This window comes from Magallana gigas, chromosome 9, assembly GCF_963853765.1.
Source record: "Magallana gigas chromosome 9, xbMagGiga1.1, whole genome shotgun sequence".
In the NCBI taxonomy this organism is placed as follows: domain Eukaryota; kingdom Metazoa; phylum Mollusca; class Bivalvia; order Ostreida; family Ostreidae; genus Magallana; species Magallana gigas.
In genome coordinates, this window is record NC_088861.1 from 44,477,532 (window position 1) to 44,498,435 (window position 20,904).

At 33.8% G+C, this 20,904-nt stretch overlaps 2 protein-coding genes across 2 annotated transcripts; one reads left to right on the top strand and one right to left on the bottom strand.

The window, feature by feature from the left end:
- Positions 1–13,048: 13,048 nt before the first annotated feature.
- Positions 13,049–15,011, bottom strand: LOC105326021 (orexin receptor type 2). The gene has a single exon (XM_011425853.4). The coding sequence runs from the start codon at positions 14,539–14,541 to the stop codon at positions 13,393–13,395; it is 1,149 nt and encodes a 382-aa protein (XP_011424155.3). The 5' UTR covers positions 14,542–15,011; the 3' UTR covers positions 13,049–13,392.
- Positions 15,012–16,086: 1,075 nt separating this feature from the next.
- LOC105326022 (uncharacterized) lies at positions 16,087–18,998 on the top strand. Its single transcript, XM_011425854.4, has 3 exons — positions 16,087–16,204; positions 16,688–16,914; positions 18,077–18,998. Exons 1-3 carry the CDS (start codon positions 16,193–16,195, stop codon positions 18,822–18,824), a joined length of 987 nt encoding a protein of 328 aa, XP_011424156.3. The 5' UTR covers positions 16,087–16,192; the 3' UTR covers positions 18,825–18,998.
- Positions 18,999–20,904: the final 1,906 nt, after the last annotated feature.

The following is a 20,904-nucleotide window of genomic DNA, read 5'->3' on the forward strand; positions in this document are numbered from 1 at the left end:
CATGCAAATCATTATTACGAGTGAAAACACGTTGAAATAATTTCAATATACAAGTCACTATATAATGAAATTCAGTTTATTTGCAATTACAGAATATACTCTACATTGGTCATGAATTATACTACATAAATAATTTTCTCTACAAACAAATACTGGGTATGCAAGTGCAGCACCACGAATTTATCATTAAACCAAATTAATCAAAAGTCAACTCCATTAGGAAAAAAATTCACATAAAATAATTCAAAACTTGAAAACAACTTTTCCCCAGAAATGTAAATAAGAAGTATTCACAATCCTACGCTCGATTCCTTTTCAGTTTTTTTCACGAACATATACTAGGTTATTTTTCAATTGACAATATGGGGAAAACCATATCTATTCTTGTTTATGATGTAGTCAGTTTTCTACAGGGGTCAGCTTTCTTCATGTTTAACGTGAACAAAATGACCGGTAAGTCTATTTTTCCAAAATAATCTAATTATTCTACAGCTCAGGAGTAATTATTCTACGTCAAAAAGGACCCTTTGTCATTATTCTACGGGGGTCATTTTTCTTCTTTACATCTGCACACTTGAGTAAATAAGTGATCAAAGAAGCTGTGATTGAATAAATTGCAAGAGCGTTCGATTGTTGCAACCATTTTTTAAAGAAGTCCATACTAATTTAATTGAGAATAGAAGCTCTTTATAAAGACATAAAAAACATTTACTTATTAGCTATTCTGTATTGAATTAACTATTTATACCATTTTGAAGGAAATCTGAAAATCTGAAATATACAATTCGTTTGCCACCCTTTCCTCTTCAAAAAATAGTTTTGTTTTGTTTTAGATGATAGCAAAAATGTTACAAAAATATTCCTTGCTTATAACAATTAGTTGAAATATAATCCGTACAAATTTTATCGATTTAACTTTTGGAAAGATCGACAACCCAAATATCTGCGGGATATCTAACGACAAACTATTCACAAAACCAAAACAATTCCCTTTGGGTGAATCTAGAATCTGGTGGTTACAAAATGTGCAATAAATGAAGTTCGGTGGTCAACCAAGTAATCATCAGATACAATTGTAAGCTTAAGATAGGATTTTCTCATCATAAACCATTATTTAGTCAAACATAATCTTAAAATTGGAGCCTTAAAATTATATAAAACCTTTTTTTAATACAAAGCTCTCTAAGGGAAAATAATATTATATAAAAATTGCCCTAACCAGTTGGTTTTCTTGGCCAGCGTGTATGATGTGTTGTCCTTTAATTTCGTATATTTCAGTCTCATTGACAGTTTGATTTGAAAACAGACAAGTCTTTAAATTTAGAAAGTCACACAATAACTCCTCGCGTTTCCTTCCAACTACGTATTGGAATTTCAATCGACGGCTAGTTTGTCATCGATTAGTCTAAAAGCTTAATCAGAATCACACACAATTACAGCATTTACATGTAATTCTATGCAAACCGTGGATGTAAGAAGCAGGGGTAAAATTGCACATGATTTATTCGATCCTTATTGGAAATCTAGAATATATTTACTTCAACATTATTGTTTGTCTTAATATATAAACAACAACATATAATATGTCCTTAAAAGTTATACATGCAGATTTATGAAAGGGGTAGAAGGTTTATACACTTACAAATTTAGATATACCAAAATGTAGCTAAACACATTTAAGTTTCACTTCGTTAGAAGGTGACCTTTATTGCCTTTGTTACTGTGGAATCATTTTAATCGTGGTAGTCAGTGTACGTTTGGAGCCAAACTTTTTCTTCTTCAAACTTTTTCTTCTTCAAACTTTTTCTTCTTCGTGGGAACGTAATTTCATCGATAGTAAGTTCTATAATGAAAATAAATACTAAACAAATGCTTGTAAACACGTTCGTAGGAATGGAAAATCCTAAGCAAAGGTTGCCCACGAAAGCCACGAACATTGGTTTCCCACGAACAATGATGATTCCATAGTTTGTGTTTTTTCCTCATCAAGCACAGAAAATGCATATGTAGGAAACGGTTATCCTTGGTATAAGTTATCAAAAGATGCCATGCCATATTTTATATCCTGTTAGATTTATTGCACATAGCTTTATAATCTAAAAGTGCTACTTCTGGTTCAGCATGAACATTCACAATGATTACTACACAAAAATAATAAAATATCCCAAAATAACAGAATCAACAAGATAAAAATCAAGGAATTTGAAAATCAGGAAAGTTCACATACTAAACATGAATACTGACTTTTCCATATTGTAAAATTCGTATTCAAAAAATCTAGTACATATTTACTTGGTAAACATTAGACGGTGTCTCTGAAGTGCAAACATGATTAAAACATCTCTCACAGCAATTTGTAGAAAACAGTCGCTTAACATCATGTCTGAATTTTCTATTCAAAGCGCTATAGATCAACGGGTTAATCGCATTATTCAAAAAATATGTTCTTGCACAAAATTCGGTAAAAACCATCATTGGTTCTGACATACCTTTCTCTATGTCTTTAATGGTGCTATATAATATCATAACCAACAAAAAGGGGAGAAAACTGATTATAAAAGCGATAGTTATAGCTACAAATATTGTTGTGGTCCTAGTAACTTTAACACCGGAAGTAATTGGAGTTTCTCTCGAGAGGGCATGCACGGCTTCCTGGTGGTGATTATCAGTGCTACTTTGATGTCTGCTTTCCGCAGTGATAGATTCAAGCTCAACTAGATGAATTTGTTGAGTGCCCGTGGTTGAAGTTTTATTACTGTTATTACTTTCTTCAATATGCCTAATTCTCATGCTCCTAGTTCTTCTTAAAAATATAGAGATGCGCGCGTATACGAAAATAACGAAAACTAGACCAACAGTAAAAAATATCAACATAACAGTGTAAAAAGCAAATGTAAAAGTAGTATGTTTCATATCGTCTGAGATTTCGCAACCAACACCCTCTATTCCGGAAAGCCCAACGTTGATTGTCCTCTTTCCCATTACTACTAAAAATGGCAGCGATGACACGGTACCAATGCACAATCCAACGACACACATAATTTTGACTGTCGAAGTTTTGAAACTTTCGCCTAAATTACAGATCCGTTTGTACCGATCAATGGAAATGAAAACCAGAGTCAACACTGATGCTATAACTGTACATGATTCCAGAGTCCTTCCAACGCTGCAAACAGCTGGAGCATTAAACATGTAGGGTAAACTAACGTCCGCAATCTCCAAAGGGATTCCGAACGTACAGGACAGAAGATCCAGAACTGCCAAGTTCAAAATGAAAAGATCGGATGTTGAATTCTTTTTTGCTTTAGAATAAATTATACATACAACTAGAGCAAAGCTCGTGGCAAAGCCACGAGTAGGTCTTCCGTTGTTGCTGCGGGTTAAAAATATATGTAATATGGTGTCAAACGGTTATAATGACTAAACTTTCAGTTCTGCTTTTGTTATAAAAACGTGTTGTGATTGAAAGCCTGTATATAAAATGTGTTTTGAACAAGACAGGAAGAAAATGTTTTCGGAAAACTATTTGTCGAACACAGTCTGTGTAATCGTTTCAAAAATTCTATAAAAAGTGAGATGTTTAATGGCGAGTTAAATTTTAAAAGGGTAGCAAGCATTGTTATAAACAGTATGTACTCATGATTCATGTCAGGAATTGCAGGTTTTTTTTAAAAAACCTAACCCGCCTACAAAACACGTAACCTTTTCTCTAAGATAACTTGTTTATTTAAATCTTTCTAAATTTTTGAAGACTATTTGCAAGTTTAAAATTGTTACATGCTGACAAAATTTAGTAATTAGTCAAAATTGATGGCATCTTTGAGATTTTCTTCAGGGAAATGTGTGTCGTCTGATATTATTTAATGATACGAGTAGATTTGGACATTCAAAATAATATATAATCAGCAAAAAAAAAAGATGAGCGGGAGAATTTATGCAAAGGCGAGCATCTAACTTTTACACCAGATGGTGCTGTTTCATAGAGACACCGCTATGTAATGTGAATTAAATAACCTTATTTACAGAAATGAATATTACTTCTCTCGACGATGTAATAATATGCAAAATCCTTATTTTTATGTCAGTGGGTTGACTAATTAAATTAAAAAAAACAACTTCAATTGCGCTTGCGTAAATTGGAATTCTGGGAAGGAATTAGACAGTCCGTGTTAGAGAAATTCGAAGAAGTTATGAAACTGGTCAGTTTCTAGATCAAACTGTGCATTGATGTATTTTAAAAAAGACTATCATTCGTATCGTCTGTAGCCATGGTCCAGAATCCGTATGTGCAGTCATACATTGTATGTACATCGATACACCTATACCTCCTCACCTACAGCCATACAAATGAGGGTGCAACCTTCATATACACAAGCATATTAGTATTATAATTCTGGAAACTATTTATCTTGTAGGGTATTCATTGTTCACATAAAAGCCACCTATATTCCACTGGTTGTAGCTAACCTTGTAAGTAAATTAAGTTGCATTACAACCTCATAATACACAACTTCAATTAAAAGTTGTTTTTTTAAATCAATTTCCATACAATTAGCAATAAATAAAATTCCCAATAACGCACATCTATCTCACTTAAGTGTAACTTTGAGAAGCGCATATATTTTTGGGAGGCAGATATATCGCTATATTATAACCTGCAAGTCAAGTGAATTATCATGGTCTTTCAAAGAAATAAGAAATCCGTCGACAGTTGCAGTACTTTGATGATTTCTATGGCGATCGTCTGCATTGCATAATGTAGTCGTATTTCCCAAGAAAAAAATTGTCTTTGTCTTGAAACTTTTAATTATAATATATCATGAATTATTATGTTCATAACTATAAAAGTTTAGCGTGATCAACAGGTTAATTTATTAGCCACATTCTTAGGTTACGATTTCACATCTTTAATGTGAAGATGATTGACTTAGAATAATAGTCTTATTGTTTATAAAAGCACCCTTCCAGTTGTTACTCAATTACATATGTTCTGAGTTGTGTGCGCTGAAGCGACACAAGATCTACAGTTGCACGTGGCGATTGAATTAACACAGACTGACCGAATAAACACACGGGTGGGAAAATTAAACACGTTGAGGAGAAAATGTTACACATGAGAAGAAGTCACCAAAAATGAATTTCGACAGATCTGGATATCTTTTCGCCAATTTAAAAAAATCCAGCGCGAGCACTTGTCAGAGGGGCGGGAGGAGGGGGGACACAGCACTGAGTTCGCTTCCACATTGAAACGAACAACCATGTAGAAAAACTACAGAGTGATTAATATGTGACTGATAGAAGCTATTAATCTTAAGTTGTTTAAAACTCATGTAAATATTCTTTTAAATAATCATCAAATGCCTCAATTCAGGACAATTCAGGACATTCTTTTATCGTGCTAGCACCTACCGCAAACATGTACATGTAACATGGAACTTTGATTATAATTTGATTTGATTTTTAAACTACCTTGTACGCTATCGTATAATTAAATCAATGCTTAATCAATTGTACAAGTAAAATAAATTTATTTATTTTCGTCTTAAATCTATATAATAGTTGAAACATAATAAAATATAGTTCTGTCCGTGCAAAATATGAAACATGAACGCGTGATAAGGTACATGTAGAAGAACACGAGCCGACCGCAGATCACTTGTCCACTCGCGCTGGATCTCCTCGGCCATGTGCGAGGGATGATCATCATTTAATATTTGGGGGGGGGGGGGGTTAAAATTTTTTAGATATACAAACCAACCATTAATTTATGTCTTACTGTTTCCGATTTGGAGTAATATCTTTCATTAATATTCAGTTACACTCAAATGTTTAATTAAATAAATACAAGATGGACAAACTTTTTTAATATAAAATTAAAACAGTTCTTGTATTTACGGCTATATAAATTCAAACACGTTCATCTTTATCTAAGTGTGCGTCGCGGTGTGCGAATCCTGTGTATTAGATAACCGCTTACCGCTAGTAGTGCAGCCGTGGCTGATCGGCCGTGGACGAAGGATAGATTACGTAAAGATACAACGCACAGACACGCACATCTCAGAGCCCAGGAATATTTGAAAAGTTTGCCGTATAATGACCATGTTCTATCAAATAGACGTTCTTTATTTTAAACTTAAAACCCACAATTGATCTATGTCTGATATTGCTTTAGATTGAGAATAACATTGCTTTTATTAATTAACTGAACGATTTCTTAATTGACACCCAATCGTTTAGTCCATAAACTTATATGTGTAATCAAAACTACAACAATTTTTGAGTTCGCGACTAAATAAACTCATTTGTGAGAGACGCAACTCTCGTGTATTAGATAACCGCTGACCGCTAGGTAGCCCAGCCGCGACCATGGTGACCGATTTTCTCGGCCACGGGCGAGGGAGAGTTTCGTTAACTTGGCCAAATTGCCGCGAGTACTGGTCAACACGTATTACTTTTTACCCGAATATTATGCACTACCCGAACACAAAAACAGTTTCATGAGATCGATAAAGTCACAAACAACATTTTTTGCAGCGACGCCCATATCGAAAAATTTACCGTTTTAAAGTTATGAAGCAAAGACTTTTAAGGGATCTAGACCCCTCATTTTAGGGGCTGGCCCCTTTTTAATGGTATCAAATGAAAGCTCTTGATATTCTGCACAACTTTTATTCTATATGTGTCTAGAAAAAATTTACAACTAAAAAGTTATTGAGCAAAGATATAAGCAAAATTTAACATTTTTTGAAACATAAATTTCGATGTAATTTTTTAAGCAGTATACGTGTGTTAATCAAACATGTAAAACTAGGAGGACAACGTTCAAGATGTCTACATTAAAGATTTGTAAATTAAAACTACTTACTACGGATCTACTCGGAGCCTTTGCAGGTACACGAGACCCACTAAAAAAATATTTAAAGGGGAATAACTCAAAACCGGAAGTAGCGATTTCACCATATTTTTTGCTATAGTAAGCTATTGTCATTTACAATAAACCCTGAAAATTTGAATAAAATCTAATGACAAACAAGCAAGATATTACAGTTTAAAGAAACGTCTAGAAGAAAAAGAAGAAGAAAAATAATAATGAAGAATTTCCAACAGAATCAGTACAAGGTCTTCCGTTGGAAACGGAAGACCTTAACTATATTGCCACTTATTCCAACGACCATTAGAATTACAAGGAACATGATCACTGGGAGATCTCTTAAGGCCTTCTGGTTGTTTAACTTCAGTAGTAAATAATAGGCGTCTTTTGACGAGTCTGTTCCATTAGAGTAGTTCCAATAACTTGTCAAAAAGGAAGAGGTCTCCATGGCATGTATACTTGTGTTTACACACCGAGCACTTTGTTTTTAAGTCTTGTGTGGGGTTTTGTAACTATATATAATATATATTTGTTTTAGTATCCTTGTTAACAACCTGATCAAGTGTTAAGTAGACTCGGTTTTTCTTGCCTGAATTTAAAACCGGGAATTACGTGGTTTAACAAATTAAATCAGATATTACACGTTTGAGGTTTCCCTAAATTTCCTTCATTATACTTTGGCAATTTCTTCTTTACACAGCAAAATTCAAACAGTTTTATTAGTAATGATTTTTTAATATTGAAAAAAAAATTATATTAATAATTATCGGCAATTAAACAAATATTTAGATATGGTCACTAAAAATGGAACGCAATTTTTGTTTTTAAGTTCGTGTATGATTACTTACTTTTAAAAAAAACCTTTATAATTGACCTAAATTTAACCGTGTTTCCCATATTAGCTATTAAAACGCATGGCATGATGCCGGAGGAATAAAAATAATCATACAAGATTACTCCTTATTATTATTATTTTTATTATTATTCTTACTATTATTATTATTATTATTATTATCAGTCACAAGTCACACTAGTTGCTGCAAGATACCAATCCGATGGTTATCACTTAAACCTACGTACATGTTTACACACAGGTATACAAAATGTAACGTATTCTTATTCCTCTTTTAGGTTAAAACGTTTAAACGTAACGTCCAGCAAATTAATTAAGCGTTTTGCACGAGCCTCATATTGTCTGTGATTTTATTTAGCCAATGAAATAAGATGTAACTACTAGAATTAAATTATAATTGTGATAAACTAGTTGGTATAGAAGATCTTATCAGTTAATTTATGTTTTTCATCAGAATGCAAGATATATTTTACGCTAATATTGTAATGTTGATAACAAATATTTCAACTTAATTTTGGAGCTCAAATATAAAACGCAAATATGATGCGAGCTTTCAAATATACAGCTTCTCTATGTACACCGAAGGCTTGAGTATGTTTCGAGTGTCTGTGCACGTAATGAGTTTATTGAAAGCTCGTACTGCAATTTGTTTGACACAATGTAATGTTTAAACTTGGACCACTTCCCATTTTATTTGAAAAGTTGCACCAGTGCAACATTCCTTTTTTATACAAGTATTTCTTTATATCAATGTATTCAACTCGTCCGACTATTACTATGTATATACGTGAACTCACTTTTAAATAGCATTTCCTTAGTCGCGGTCTGTCTGTCTGTCTGTGTGTCTGTCTGTCTGACTCTCTCTCTCTCTCTCTCTCTCTCTCTCTCTCTCTCTCTCTCTCTGTTATCAAATTTATCTCTGTTATTCAGTAAGCTATCAGCGTCAATTTCCCTTCTAATTTATCCTTGTTTCGTGTTTAAAAAAATTCACCACTTAACATTTCTGTTCATTAAATTAGATGAAATCATTGGTGTCCTTAACGACAATAGAATCTGGAAGCTAGTATGCAAAGCATGCATATTATGTATGTTGATATCTTTAATACACATTTGTTCATTTTCTTCGAATAAAATGTATTGATATTTCTAAACCCTTTTTCGTAATTGCTGCCTATACAAGTATGGTTAAAGTTTGTTAAGTAAAAACTTGTTGAAGTTGAGTTCTTTACGTTTAACCTTTTTTGCTCGAATGAATTCAAATATTTCTTTAGACTTACGTGTTACCATACCATATTAAAACACTTTGAACGATGCTGAAGGAGTAAAGGAACTATACACACGTTTGCCTTATTATATTAAATAGACCAGACTACTCTATGACTAATCCTTCCCTTTGATTCTCTGAAACGTGTGTGCAAGCTTATGTGCATGAATGGTTTAAGTGGAAGAACTAATTTTTTTTCCTCTTTAAACATTTTGTTTATACACTGTATGTCGAATGAATGTAGAATTGAATTACCTATTTGTAAGGATCATCCTAATCAATATAAGAATTTCGCTGTTCCTGAAGATTCTAATATATTTCTCAAAACAATGTCGTTTGCAATTCTTTTCCAGACGTTCTTGTCGGCTAGAAAAGCTTTATATCACTACGCATTATAGTGAATTATATTATAAACAACGGTATCTTAAATATGTTTTTAATAGTCCTAGTAGATTATGATTATATGTATTTATTTTATTGTTTTCATAATATAAAAATTCATATCTTATTCATTGAAAAAATAATTATATAGAGAATAATACATACCCTTTTCCATATCACATCCTGTATCAGCCCAAGACTCCAATATCAGCCCGAGGGCCGAAGGCCCGAGGGATGATATTGGTCGAGGGCTGATACAGGTTGTGATATGGAAAAAGGGTATTTATTATTATATTTATTACATAATTAGTAATAAATTATGTAAAAAGGCATCAACTTGAACAAATTGAATTTAAAGAATAATTAAAAGTACATGTATTAAATAAAAATATGAGTTCTTCTTGTTTTAACAAACATGAAGCTACAGAAAGGAATTTCTTCAGGTTTTAAAAGTTGACTGCTTTAAAACATTTGCTAGCATTTGAAGTTTTCAACTGCACTTACAAATGTCGACTGTAACTGAAAATGTTTTATTTTTCGTCTGTAAACATGCAAAAATGCCAAAGCGAAAAAAGGCAGAGGAGTTCCGCAAGGGGTGTGATACGGATCCGTATTAGCCCTGGAGGGCTGATAACCTGTATCAGCCCCGGAGGCCGATACGGATTTTGTGATGTCATCTGTATCACATGTGCAAAAAACCTGTATTTATTACTAAGTATGTAATAAATATAAATATTTTGTTTTATTTTTTTTTACATGCGTACGAGTATATAAACAGCCGTATGTGACATTCATTATAGAAAAAAAGAATTCATGTCAGATAAAATGCTAAATATTTTATGTCATTATTTGTAGTTATTGTATTGTTAGTGTATATCAAATAGTTGGATAAAGGAATTAGGTAATTCCAATATGAGTCATATTTAAAACTGAAACAAAAACACTATGCAGTGTGCAATAATTATATGAATTATCCTGACAAGATGTTCTTTAAAAAAAAAACATTAAAGGGGCATGGTCATGATTTTGGTCAAATTTTATTTTTCTGCTTTTATTATTTAGGGATGCATTTCTAATGATCAAATGAAATTTGGGTGCCAGTCTATGAGTTTTAAGCAAGACCCAGGGCTCACAATTCTTCGTCATTTAAACAAAGCTCCTACTCTACATAAATAAACAGTTCTATTTATTTGAGGTCTAAAACTGGAAATTTCACTTCAACATTCAACATGTAGACGAACCCTTTGTTTACATAGCGAAGAAGTGTAAGCTCTGTAACTCGCTTATAACTCAACAAATGACACTCAAATTTTGATTGCCTATCAAAAATGACTTACTGAAGCGTTGTAGACATTGAAATCAAAAAAAATAATTGAACAAAATCGTGACCATGTCCCTTTTAAGATAAAATACATGGGGATTTGTACCCTGTTGTTTTATCATTTGTAAAACAATAGTTCACAATAAAGATTCTAGCGCTAATCAGATCATCCATATCTTAATTAGAATGTCATAAAAGACAGTATGCCTGATCATGTGATTTTCTTGCAGGTGAACATAAACTTTTCCTGCATGTTCACATAATGTTCGTGTATGTTGACATGATTTATCAATTATGTTGCAGAACACGTGGTATTTCCTTCCGTCACACTTTAAATTTAAATTTAAATAAAACGTGTTCTAGAGTTACTAAAGAAGTGTCATAGCTAAGCGTTTTAATGTCGTTAGACTTTTACTTCCGGTTTCATCAAATAACCGCCCCATATGAGCATAATTATACTAACATCATTCAAACTTGTTAGGGAACCAGTTTCAGGGTTCCACGGGCTATTGTGAATCTAAGGTGCGGGGCTTACGTACATCATCGCAGGGGCCGCCACGCAGTGATAAGGAAATGTAGTGCCTAAACAGAAGCTGAAATATAGAAAAATCAAATCGATTCTTTCTAACTTAGTTTGCACAAAGTAAATTTCCTTTAGCACCAGGCTAAATTAGCGTTTTTCAGTATTATCAGTTCGTTGATTTAACTTTTTTATATCTAAAAATTTCAAAACTATTTTACTGTGTGTATTTTTAAGAATAAGAAAAATAGATACCAATGTTTAGATACAAGTCCTGTCTCCATCAATTTAAATATTTCATGAGCAATATTACATTTTCTAAAGATCCATCAAAACTACTATTTGTATAAGTATCATTTCAAACAACGAGTGGAAAACAAATTAATACAACGGTAACTGTAGCTTGGTTTTTTTTTTTATTTGTTCGTTTATTGATAATATTACCACCGATTTTCCTTTTAATAAAAAGTGTACAAATCAGCTGTCTTATACTAAAAACTACATTGTAACTGGAGTTGGTGCATTTTTTTATAACTATTATAGCATTTACTTTAAATCTTTGGTGATAAAAGACGCAGATTCACATTTGTAATACCAATTAACATGTAGATATATAAAATCGGAAAGACAGGTATTTTGGATTATCATAGTGTCACTTATTTAGGGAATAAAGAATCATTTTTTGAGTATTGTGAGGTGCCAATTTTGGTCGGGGCGTGGTCAAATCCAATAAAACCCGTCAAAGATTCATTCCTTTTTACCTATATTTATATTATTTCCAATTTCTGCACTTCAATACAACATTTTTTTAAAAAATATTTCATGTACCACATGTTTTGTATAACTACGCGGGGTAGTCAATACCGTTTTTCGGTTATGCTTTAAGACATTTATAGGATGTAAGTGGCAGCGGTAAAATTGTACATGACGTATTCGATCGTATTTCGTAATCTAGAATTTATTGACTTGCACATTATTTTTTTTTTTCCGAATATATTAACAACACATTCTCTGTCCTTAACAGATATGCTTGCAGATTTGTGATAGGGGTAGGAGGTTCAAACACTTACGAATTTAGATATACCAAAACACATTTAACTTTCACTTCGTGAAATGTTGACTTTTTATTGCATCTGTTAGGTGTTTTTTACTTAAAGCACATATGATGCATATATGATGCATATGTAGAAAACAGTAAGTCTTGATATTAGTTATCTTAAGACGCCATGTCATATTTTGATATCCTCTTAGAGTTGTAGCACACAGCTACATAATCTTAAAGTGCTACTTCCGGTTCGGCATATATACATGTACAAGGATTACTACATAAAACATAAAGATAAAATTCTACCCCAAAAAGAAAGAAATAATTAACAAGATACAATTTAAGGAATTCATAAATCCAAAAAGCTGGCATGTTAAACATAGATCCTGACGTTTCCATGTTGTAAAAGTTGATTTAGTAATCTACAATTCCTTTACTTGGTAAACATTAGACGGTATCTGAAGAACCTACATATTTAATCATCTAATACATTGGTCTGTTGAAAACAGTTGGTTAACATCATGTCGGAATTTTCTATTCAAAGCGCTATAGATTAAAGGGTTAATCGCATTATTCCAAAAATCTGCTCTTGCACAAAATTCGGTAAAAACCATCATTGGTTCTGACATGCCTTTCTCTATGTCTTCAATGGTGCTTAATAATATCATAACCAACAAAAAGGGAAGAAAACTGAATATAAAGGCGATAGTTATAGCTACAAATATTGTTGTGGTCCTAGTAACTTTTACACCGGAAGTAAGGGTTCAATATTTGTATTTTATTTGCTACCTAAATTCTTTTTCAATTTTCTCTCTCTCTCTCTCTCTCTCTCTCTCTCTCTCTCTCTCTCTCTCTCTCTCTCAATAGATACAGTATACATGTAAAAGATAGGAGATATATAATCTAACACTAAGCTTTTTCATTTAGAAAAAAATTCAAAGTTTACCTTTTTAATACTTTGAATTATTCCGATCTTATAGGTGACCGACATACAGGTCGACATATAAACCAAGAAGAATCCATAATAGTGAAGACAATTACAGACACAACAGTTTAACATTGACATTTTATTCACATTTTAGTAAAATAATCTTTAAAAATGCAAACATAATTTATTCCGTTTTGTTTGTGTATATTTCAATGGCGGCATTTGAAAATATTGATCACGTCTGCTCTGAAGTTTCTGTTCAGAAAGCTGTATATGACGGGATTAATAGCATTGTTAATGAAGTAGGACTTTAAACAAAACTTGTAAAAAACCTCGGCCGAAGGTGATAAGATGTCCTCAAAGTTTTTCTTAATGTTTCTCGTTACCATGACAACAAGGAACGGGAGATAACTTAGAATAAACGCAGCAGTTACGGCAACAAAAATAGTTGTGGTTCTTGTGACCTTGATGGTGTTAACCAATCTTCCGCCTTGTGAAATGTCAACGGCCTTTTTCTCAATGACTTGTCGGTTATTTACATCCTCCTCTCCTGATACACTAGACAGGGCTGTATGGCCATCATTACTTGAGTGGAGATTCAAGGATGGCGCATGCTGCGCTGTTGGTTTTGTCGTCTTCTTTTGGTTCGATTTTCCCCGTCGAATGAAAATTGATATTCTCACATACACAAACAAAACAAATATCACACAGATAATGAAATACAACATGACAAGTCCATAGTACAGCAGTGGGTATATCGTGTTTCTCATTTCATCTGCAGTAGAACAGTCAGCAGTATTTGCGCCCGGAATTCCGACGTCCACCGTTTTCTTTCCAAACACAACACCTGCCGGCCAGCACGTTAGAGCGCCGATCAAAATGGCGCCAATGCAAAGCCGTTTGGCTTTCTGATTTGAAAATCTCTCCCCTAACTTACAAATGCGTTTGTATCTATCCATTGCAATAGCCATGAGAGTAAGTGTGGATCCCATGTTGGAGAAGGACTCCACCGTTCTCAGGAGTTTACACGCCGCCGGAGCGTAGAACATGTATGGGTCCCGAAGATCCACGATTTCTACGGGAACGCCGATCAAGCACGTCAACAGATCCAGAAACGCTAGATTTAGGATGAAGTAATCCGAGGAGCATTTTAACCTCTTCCTGAGATACACAATCAAAACCATCAGATTCCCGAATATCCCGACCAGCATCAACAGACTCATGTAGATTATTACGGGAAGGAACCGGAGTGCGGTTCTGTCGTTTAGTTCTCGAAGCAATGTATCCGGATCTACCTTAGTCCCATTATTTCCCCCTTCCGTATGGAACTCGGTTCTGAATGTTGATATTTCATTCATTTTTAACGTTTATCAATCCAGTCATTAATTTATACGTGCTGTCATGCACATGCCATAAACACCAATTAAGACGGAAGTGAAGATGCCTATCCTTACTTTTAATCTTCCTGGTTGTATTACCTTTACTTTGATAAAACTACTGCCTTAATCCAGGGACGTATATACTGCCTTAATCTAGCTTGATTTCTACATAAAACTGCACGAAAATACACTGGTCCAATGAGATGATACAGGAGGAGTCATTAATTGGACTGGGGGCGGGAAGGGCGAGCGAGTACTGTATATAATCAGTGGTGCGGGGGATGGGGGTGGGGCAAGGAAATGAAGATTCCCGGTATGTTAATGCTTTTATTTAAATACAAAGTTATGTTCACAATAATAGATTTAATTCTATTTAATTCTACTAATTATGTGCGTTACATATAGCAAATTATCTTTTTGTAAAAATATAATCTGATAAAAAGTTAACAATATCTCATATTTAAAAGGTAAACAAGAAATGATAAATTAGTTACATCGTTAATGAAATGTGAGATGTGGTCCGACTATATGTTTACAAAACAATATGTTTATGAAAATGATTAATTTTTTTTTACAGCTTTATTAGTATACATGTACACTCATAGTTTATATTTATACTGTTTATATTTTTTCGAGTAAGTAAAGTAAAATCAAAGAATTTCTATGCTAGGGGCAACCCCCCATCCCCCTTTCCAATGGGCTCTATGACTATTTTTAAGTTTTTGCAAAGTTGGATTTTATTTGTAAATAATTTGGCTTATTTTATATAAGTCATCTGTAAAATAATTTTTTAATCTATTTTTTTTAAAGAAAGATTTTCTTAAATTTCAGCAAATGATCAAATTCTGTACAAATCCATTTATATTTAATAAAGTAATGTCATGAAACTGCCATGAAAAAGTTTAAACGTCCTAACAACTCGCAGACTATTTAATTGTAAAATCTTAGAATAAGTTATAATGTGCATGCCGTTTTTAGTTTTTAAAACTGCTGTTATAAATTAAACAATTAAACACGCGTTCCTATGTACATTGCACTTTAATAATACTATCTGACGATGGAACCTCTCTGGAACTGTACGCTGAATTTTCAACTTTAAAAATCCCCTTTTCCTGACACAAATCTCTGTCGAAAAAATAATGTCTCTAACAGCCTCATGTTTAGTCTGAGGTTGCTGGGTTAGGATACAAAATATTTTAAGAATTTTACATGGCACAGTGCATGAAAGAGTTTTGGAGGGACCTGCATTAAGAATTCTCTCTCTCTCTCTCTCTCTCTCTCTCTCTCTCTCTCTCTCTCTCTCTCTGCATGTTTTTTAAATGCCTTTAAATCAATATTCAGTGTCTTTGCTAAAAACGAAATCTTACTAATTACCGTCGTGTTTTAAAATCGATAATCATAAACTAAATAATCCCTAACATCTACACAAATACCTTAAAAAACAGAAGTGTGTAAATGAGGGTGGCTAGCGCTAAGCGGATTAGAGTAAATCCGGTATATTCTCATAATCCCTCAGAAGACCGTTTTCACTAATCTCTTGTCCTATGTTTGTCGCATATAGAACTTGTTCTGAGACGAGAGTTCAATGTTGAAAACGGACATAAAAACAATATGAGGATATCTTAACATTATGAGTTCCACGGTAATAATTACGTAATTTACTCAATTTACCTATTATTTTACTTTAGTTTGGAATGAAAAAATGTTAGTGTTAGACTATTTTCTTCAACCTTTTTCTTTTTACCGCCAGTTATAATATTACGCTGTTGTTCTTTGTTTCCAAAATGCACTGAATATTAACGTTCTTGCCTCCATGCGAGATTTTGCTAAAGATTTCAATATTATCTGTTCTATAGTTAAAATATAATTAACTTTGCTTACAAGTAGATTCGTTTACAAATTTTAACGAAAATACACGTACTTGTCAACAAGTACTGCTGAAATCGATATAATAACTATCATTTTTTAAACAATATGAAAATTTATTTTTTTAACTTATATCAGCATAGCATGTATGAATTGTACGCATATGTGTCTAATAATTATATATAAAAATTGAGCATTATCTTTGAATTTTTGGTTAATCTATCTCGCAATATCATACAATTTTTTCCCCACCAATCAGAATTTGGAGCAGTACCTAAAAAATCGGCGGCGCCGGTCCTCCGCTGTCTCTCTGCCGCTGTTCACCGGGAAAGACGCCGTCAAATTACTCCGCGAGGAGACCAGCAACAGTCTGCATCAAGGAAAGAAGACTTCCGTTTTCTCTTCGGAACCCCTCTGGGAACCCAGAGATGCGGCGTCCGTCGCCGCGGAGAAGCGGTCCACAAAGTCTAACCTTCTGGATAAGAGGTATTCTCGTTGTTTTATTTTCAGATATGAATCATTTTTTCAATGTTCAGTTACAATTTCATTGATACCGAAAATCACATTTTTTCATAATAATTGATCAATTTTTTAGATCAACCCGTCACAAAAAAAATGGAATACAATGCTGTAGCTTCATTTTGATTTAAGCAACGTTTCAATTTTAAATAAATTTTAAGCGATGATATTTAGCAATTATTGTTACATCACAACACCACACCTCTTTAAAAAGAATGAACCAGACAAACAACAGAGGGACCAGTTTAATTTTATCTATGTAAATGAAGATTGTGCGGGAAAAAAAAGAATATACTCGCATGAATATAAATCATATTATTATTCATTGAAATGTACATTTTATTCAAATCAAAAAGTAAATAAGGGGAGATCGGCACACATGGACATAAAGAGTAGCCATAAGACAAATCAGTAATAGGTCGGCAAGGTTAGGGATCTTGATGAGGTGTTCTACACAAGTATGTCGATAGGGACCCATTTGGTATATATATATAATGTCTATAAACCATATTAAACAAAATGCATTAATACATTTGTACATATAGAAATTAATATTTTGTGTATTTATTTAAATTCAACGAGAGGAGAGAAAATGTCCTCGGAATGCTTCTCAACCACCATTATGCATACACACTTTATTGTGATTGGTTTCGAATTTTTTTTATTATATGATTTTTAAAACAAACAGGGAAATAAAAAAAAATAAAACTTTTGCTTTCCGCATTTCTAATTTGTCTTTGAGGCATCAGAATTATCTCTTATATTAAAAATCCGTATTATGTTTGCACGTAGATACATGTACGTACACTTTTTATCTGTTTATATGTTTCCCTATACGTTCGAACGCTACTTACAGTAACATTAAATTACCGTGTATGTGTACTTATGATATCATAATGATAAATAATTGAACACTGGAAATAAAACAGTTGATAAAGTAATTTCACATTAAGATCACTCTTTCTGTATGGTATTCTTTGTTGTTGTCATGTTTTTGAATAGGTTTTACATGTACGTATAAACTGAATTAAATGTATATGGGTTTTTTAATTCGTATGCTGCAGTTTTTGTTCACTTAATTTTGTTTATTCTGCATTTTTTTAATATTAAGATTTTTTTTTCATTTTAGCACTTTGTATTCCGTTAAACGTGAAAACATTGCGAGCCGGGAAATGGAATTCCGAGCGAGGCCGCTAGTTAGACATTCCGATGATCCCAACTTCAACCTTGAGCAGAAGAGAGAAAGAGATTACATTGTCAACGCTCGCCTGGGAGACAACAGTCTCGGCAAGTTCTCGCGGGCGATCATTCAGCACTTCTTCAAAGCCCCGGCCCCCAAGTCCCACCCTGGCTACGGCATGCCTCGCCCAGAGACGCGGGAGTCCAACCCATTCCGGGTCATGATGCAAGACCTGCAACGCGATCCCAGTATGCTTCAGATCAGTTCCTTCCCGTCTCTAACAAATCCCATCAAGTGCGAGAGCGGGAACGAGTTTTGCGAGATTCTTGGGTCGAGTGCATGTTCAACGTGTATAGAGAAAACGAATCGATATATTGGTGATGAATTGCAGAGAATTATGTTTCCAAAAATGGATTTGACGCGACAGAGACTGGTACAGCCAAAGCTAGCCCGTGTCATGAAGGAAGGGCATATGATGCAGGTACGGAAACGAAGACTGAGGGAGTTACATTTTCCGGACCATCTGTCTGTGCTGAAAAGAAGGGAAACACAAATAACAGAGAAAAGTGCTCATTTCAAGAAAAGTGCCAAACGTAAACGGAAGCAGAAGACACTCAATTCTTTCGTTCGCGCCACTCCGATGACCCCCGGGATAGCTTTAGCGACCGTGAAAGAGGAGTCCATCGCTAGTGTGTGATAGATATACAATATACAAGGTTATTTTCACCCCGTGTAGTTTTCGCTCTACCACACTTGCAAACAGTTTCGATCCGTCTTGAATTCGCCAAGACACAGTTGTGTATAAAGAAAGATAATAGGAGACATTGGAATTCGCCAAGTCTTTAACTCGCCCGCTGGCTACAAGGGTGAAAGGGGGGGTAAAACGGGGGCGACTTTTTCCTTGTATACAATAGATGATCAGTAACTAACAAGCAACAGTTTTACTCGAAACTTTATTGAAATAAATGATGATATATGAAAACAATAAGTTTTTAAGCACAGGCTTTTAAATCACCACAATTGTTCCTAAATCAGCACAATTCTCATTAGTTTTATACCACGTAGGTTTCCCATTAACAAGACTTGGGTAATCCCAAATCATCTGCTAATGACACAGCCGGAAATAGAGCTAGAAAAAATGTCTTCAACCCCAAAACCAAACATAAAACAATTTCATTTAAAAATCAAAGTACTGCTAGTACTGGAAAGCAGTAAGCCAAATTGTTTAGAATGCAGTCATGAATTTGCAAAAAATGCATTTTTATTCCATATGCTGAAAAAATCAGCATTTGTCTCTATGAATACTATATTTTCCTTCCTGCAATACTGGTAAATGTGTTTTCTAAAAATCAAAAACAATTCTTAATATGACGATACTTTGCCAAGAAGTACATGTACGTTTAAATTGTACTCGCATAGTTCTGGGTAAAAGAACAAATTATAGACATCTCTCTTGCAAGTCGGTTTACACAAATTATAGGGGGCCTCTCATGATCCATCTATCAACAATTCAATAAAAGCTAGTGATTACTCAATGCTTAATTAAAAATAGCGGTTGAGCGTAAAATATACATTAATTCATTGGATCACCCTATGTTCTATAGTTCGCACGATACACGTCAATGGGTAACCGTATGCTATGAAACATAAGAAGAGCTATGGCTTTGTCAATGGAACTTTGATGACATCTGTGATTATAAATAAGGAATCTTACCAAAAGATAATTCTAATGTAAATCTAACATTTATTTATGAAAACATCAGCTGATGACAATTCAACTGTAAACATCACAATCATCACCTCGCCCTAAATATCAGCGATACATCACATATTGATACTGTTGTTGTTTCTGTGAACGTGTTTTAGTTTGTACCAATATCCGTCTTATAATTGTATTTAAGACATCGTCGGAGTAGGATGCCAACATGGTAGTAAACGCTAATACGATTATCACGTTTCCTGTAAGCGAGTGCGAATATCTTCTTGCTTTCTCAAAGTTTCCGCTCTCATATACACTGCATCCTAAGAGGTTTAGATTAAAGTATTCATGCTCCGTGTTTTCTAACACCTGATCCTCTAGTTCTTGCAGAGCCCTAAAGGAGTCGACGTTTCTTCCCATGTATAGACAACATTTGTATTTCATGTAATATGCATACACAAGTGAGTGGACATTTACATGGTAATGACATGCGAAACTTTTGCTCTGACCAGACCAAACAGCCATTCCATACCCCAGCTCCGCTAAAACTATCTCTAGCCTTAGATGTTCAGTCAGAATGGATTCCTCTAGACTGAAAAAAGAGATATCACAAACTGGTCTCCGTAGTGATACTAAAGGCAGATCGTTCCAGTTAAAGAAAGTATAATAAAACTGTTTTAAAGATAAACGAATGCCTTTTAGTCCAATATCTTGCACTTTTTTAAATTCTTCAAGCATTGGAATAATTAGATGTAAAGCGTTTTTATAAAGAGCGTTTGTGAAAAAGACATGTGCAATTTGTGTTATATCAGCGGCACAGAGAGTTTCAGTTTTTAAATTAGCATTTGACAAGAGCCTATGAAGAATATCGAAACGTTCATTCTCTGTCAATTCGTTGCGAAAGATAGCAGCATTTACTAATCGAAGTTGAGCACACGTTAAACACCTGATAAAAAAATCTTGAAAAGCAATGTTATCCGTATTATCATTTGAAGTCAGAGAAGATTTCCGGAACGACCTCAGAAGAAACAACAATTCGTCAATCGAACTTCTAAAATTTTTCGCTGTAGGTGAAGAT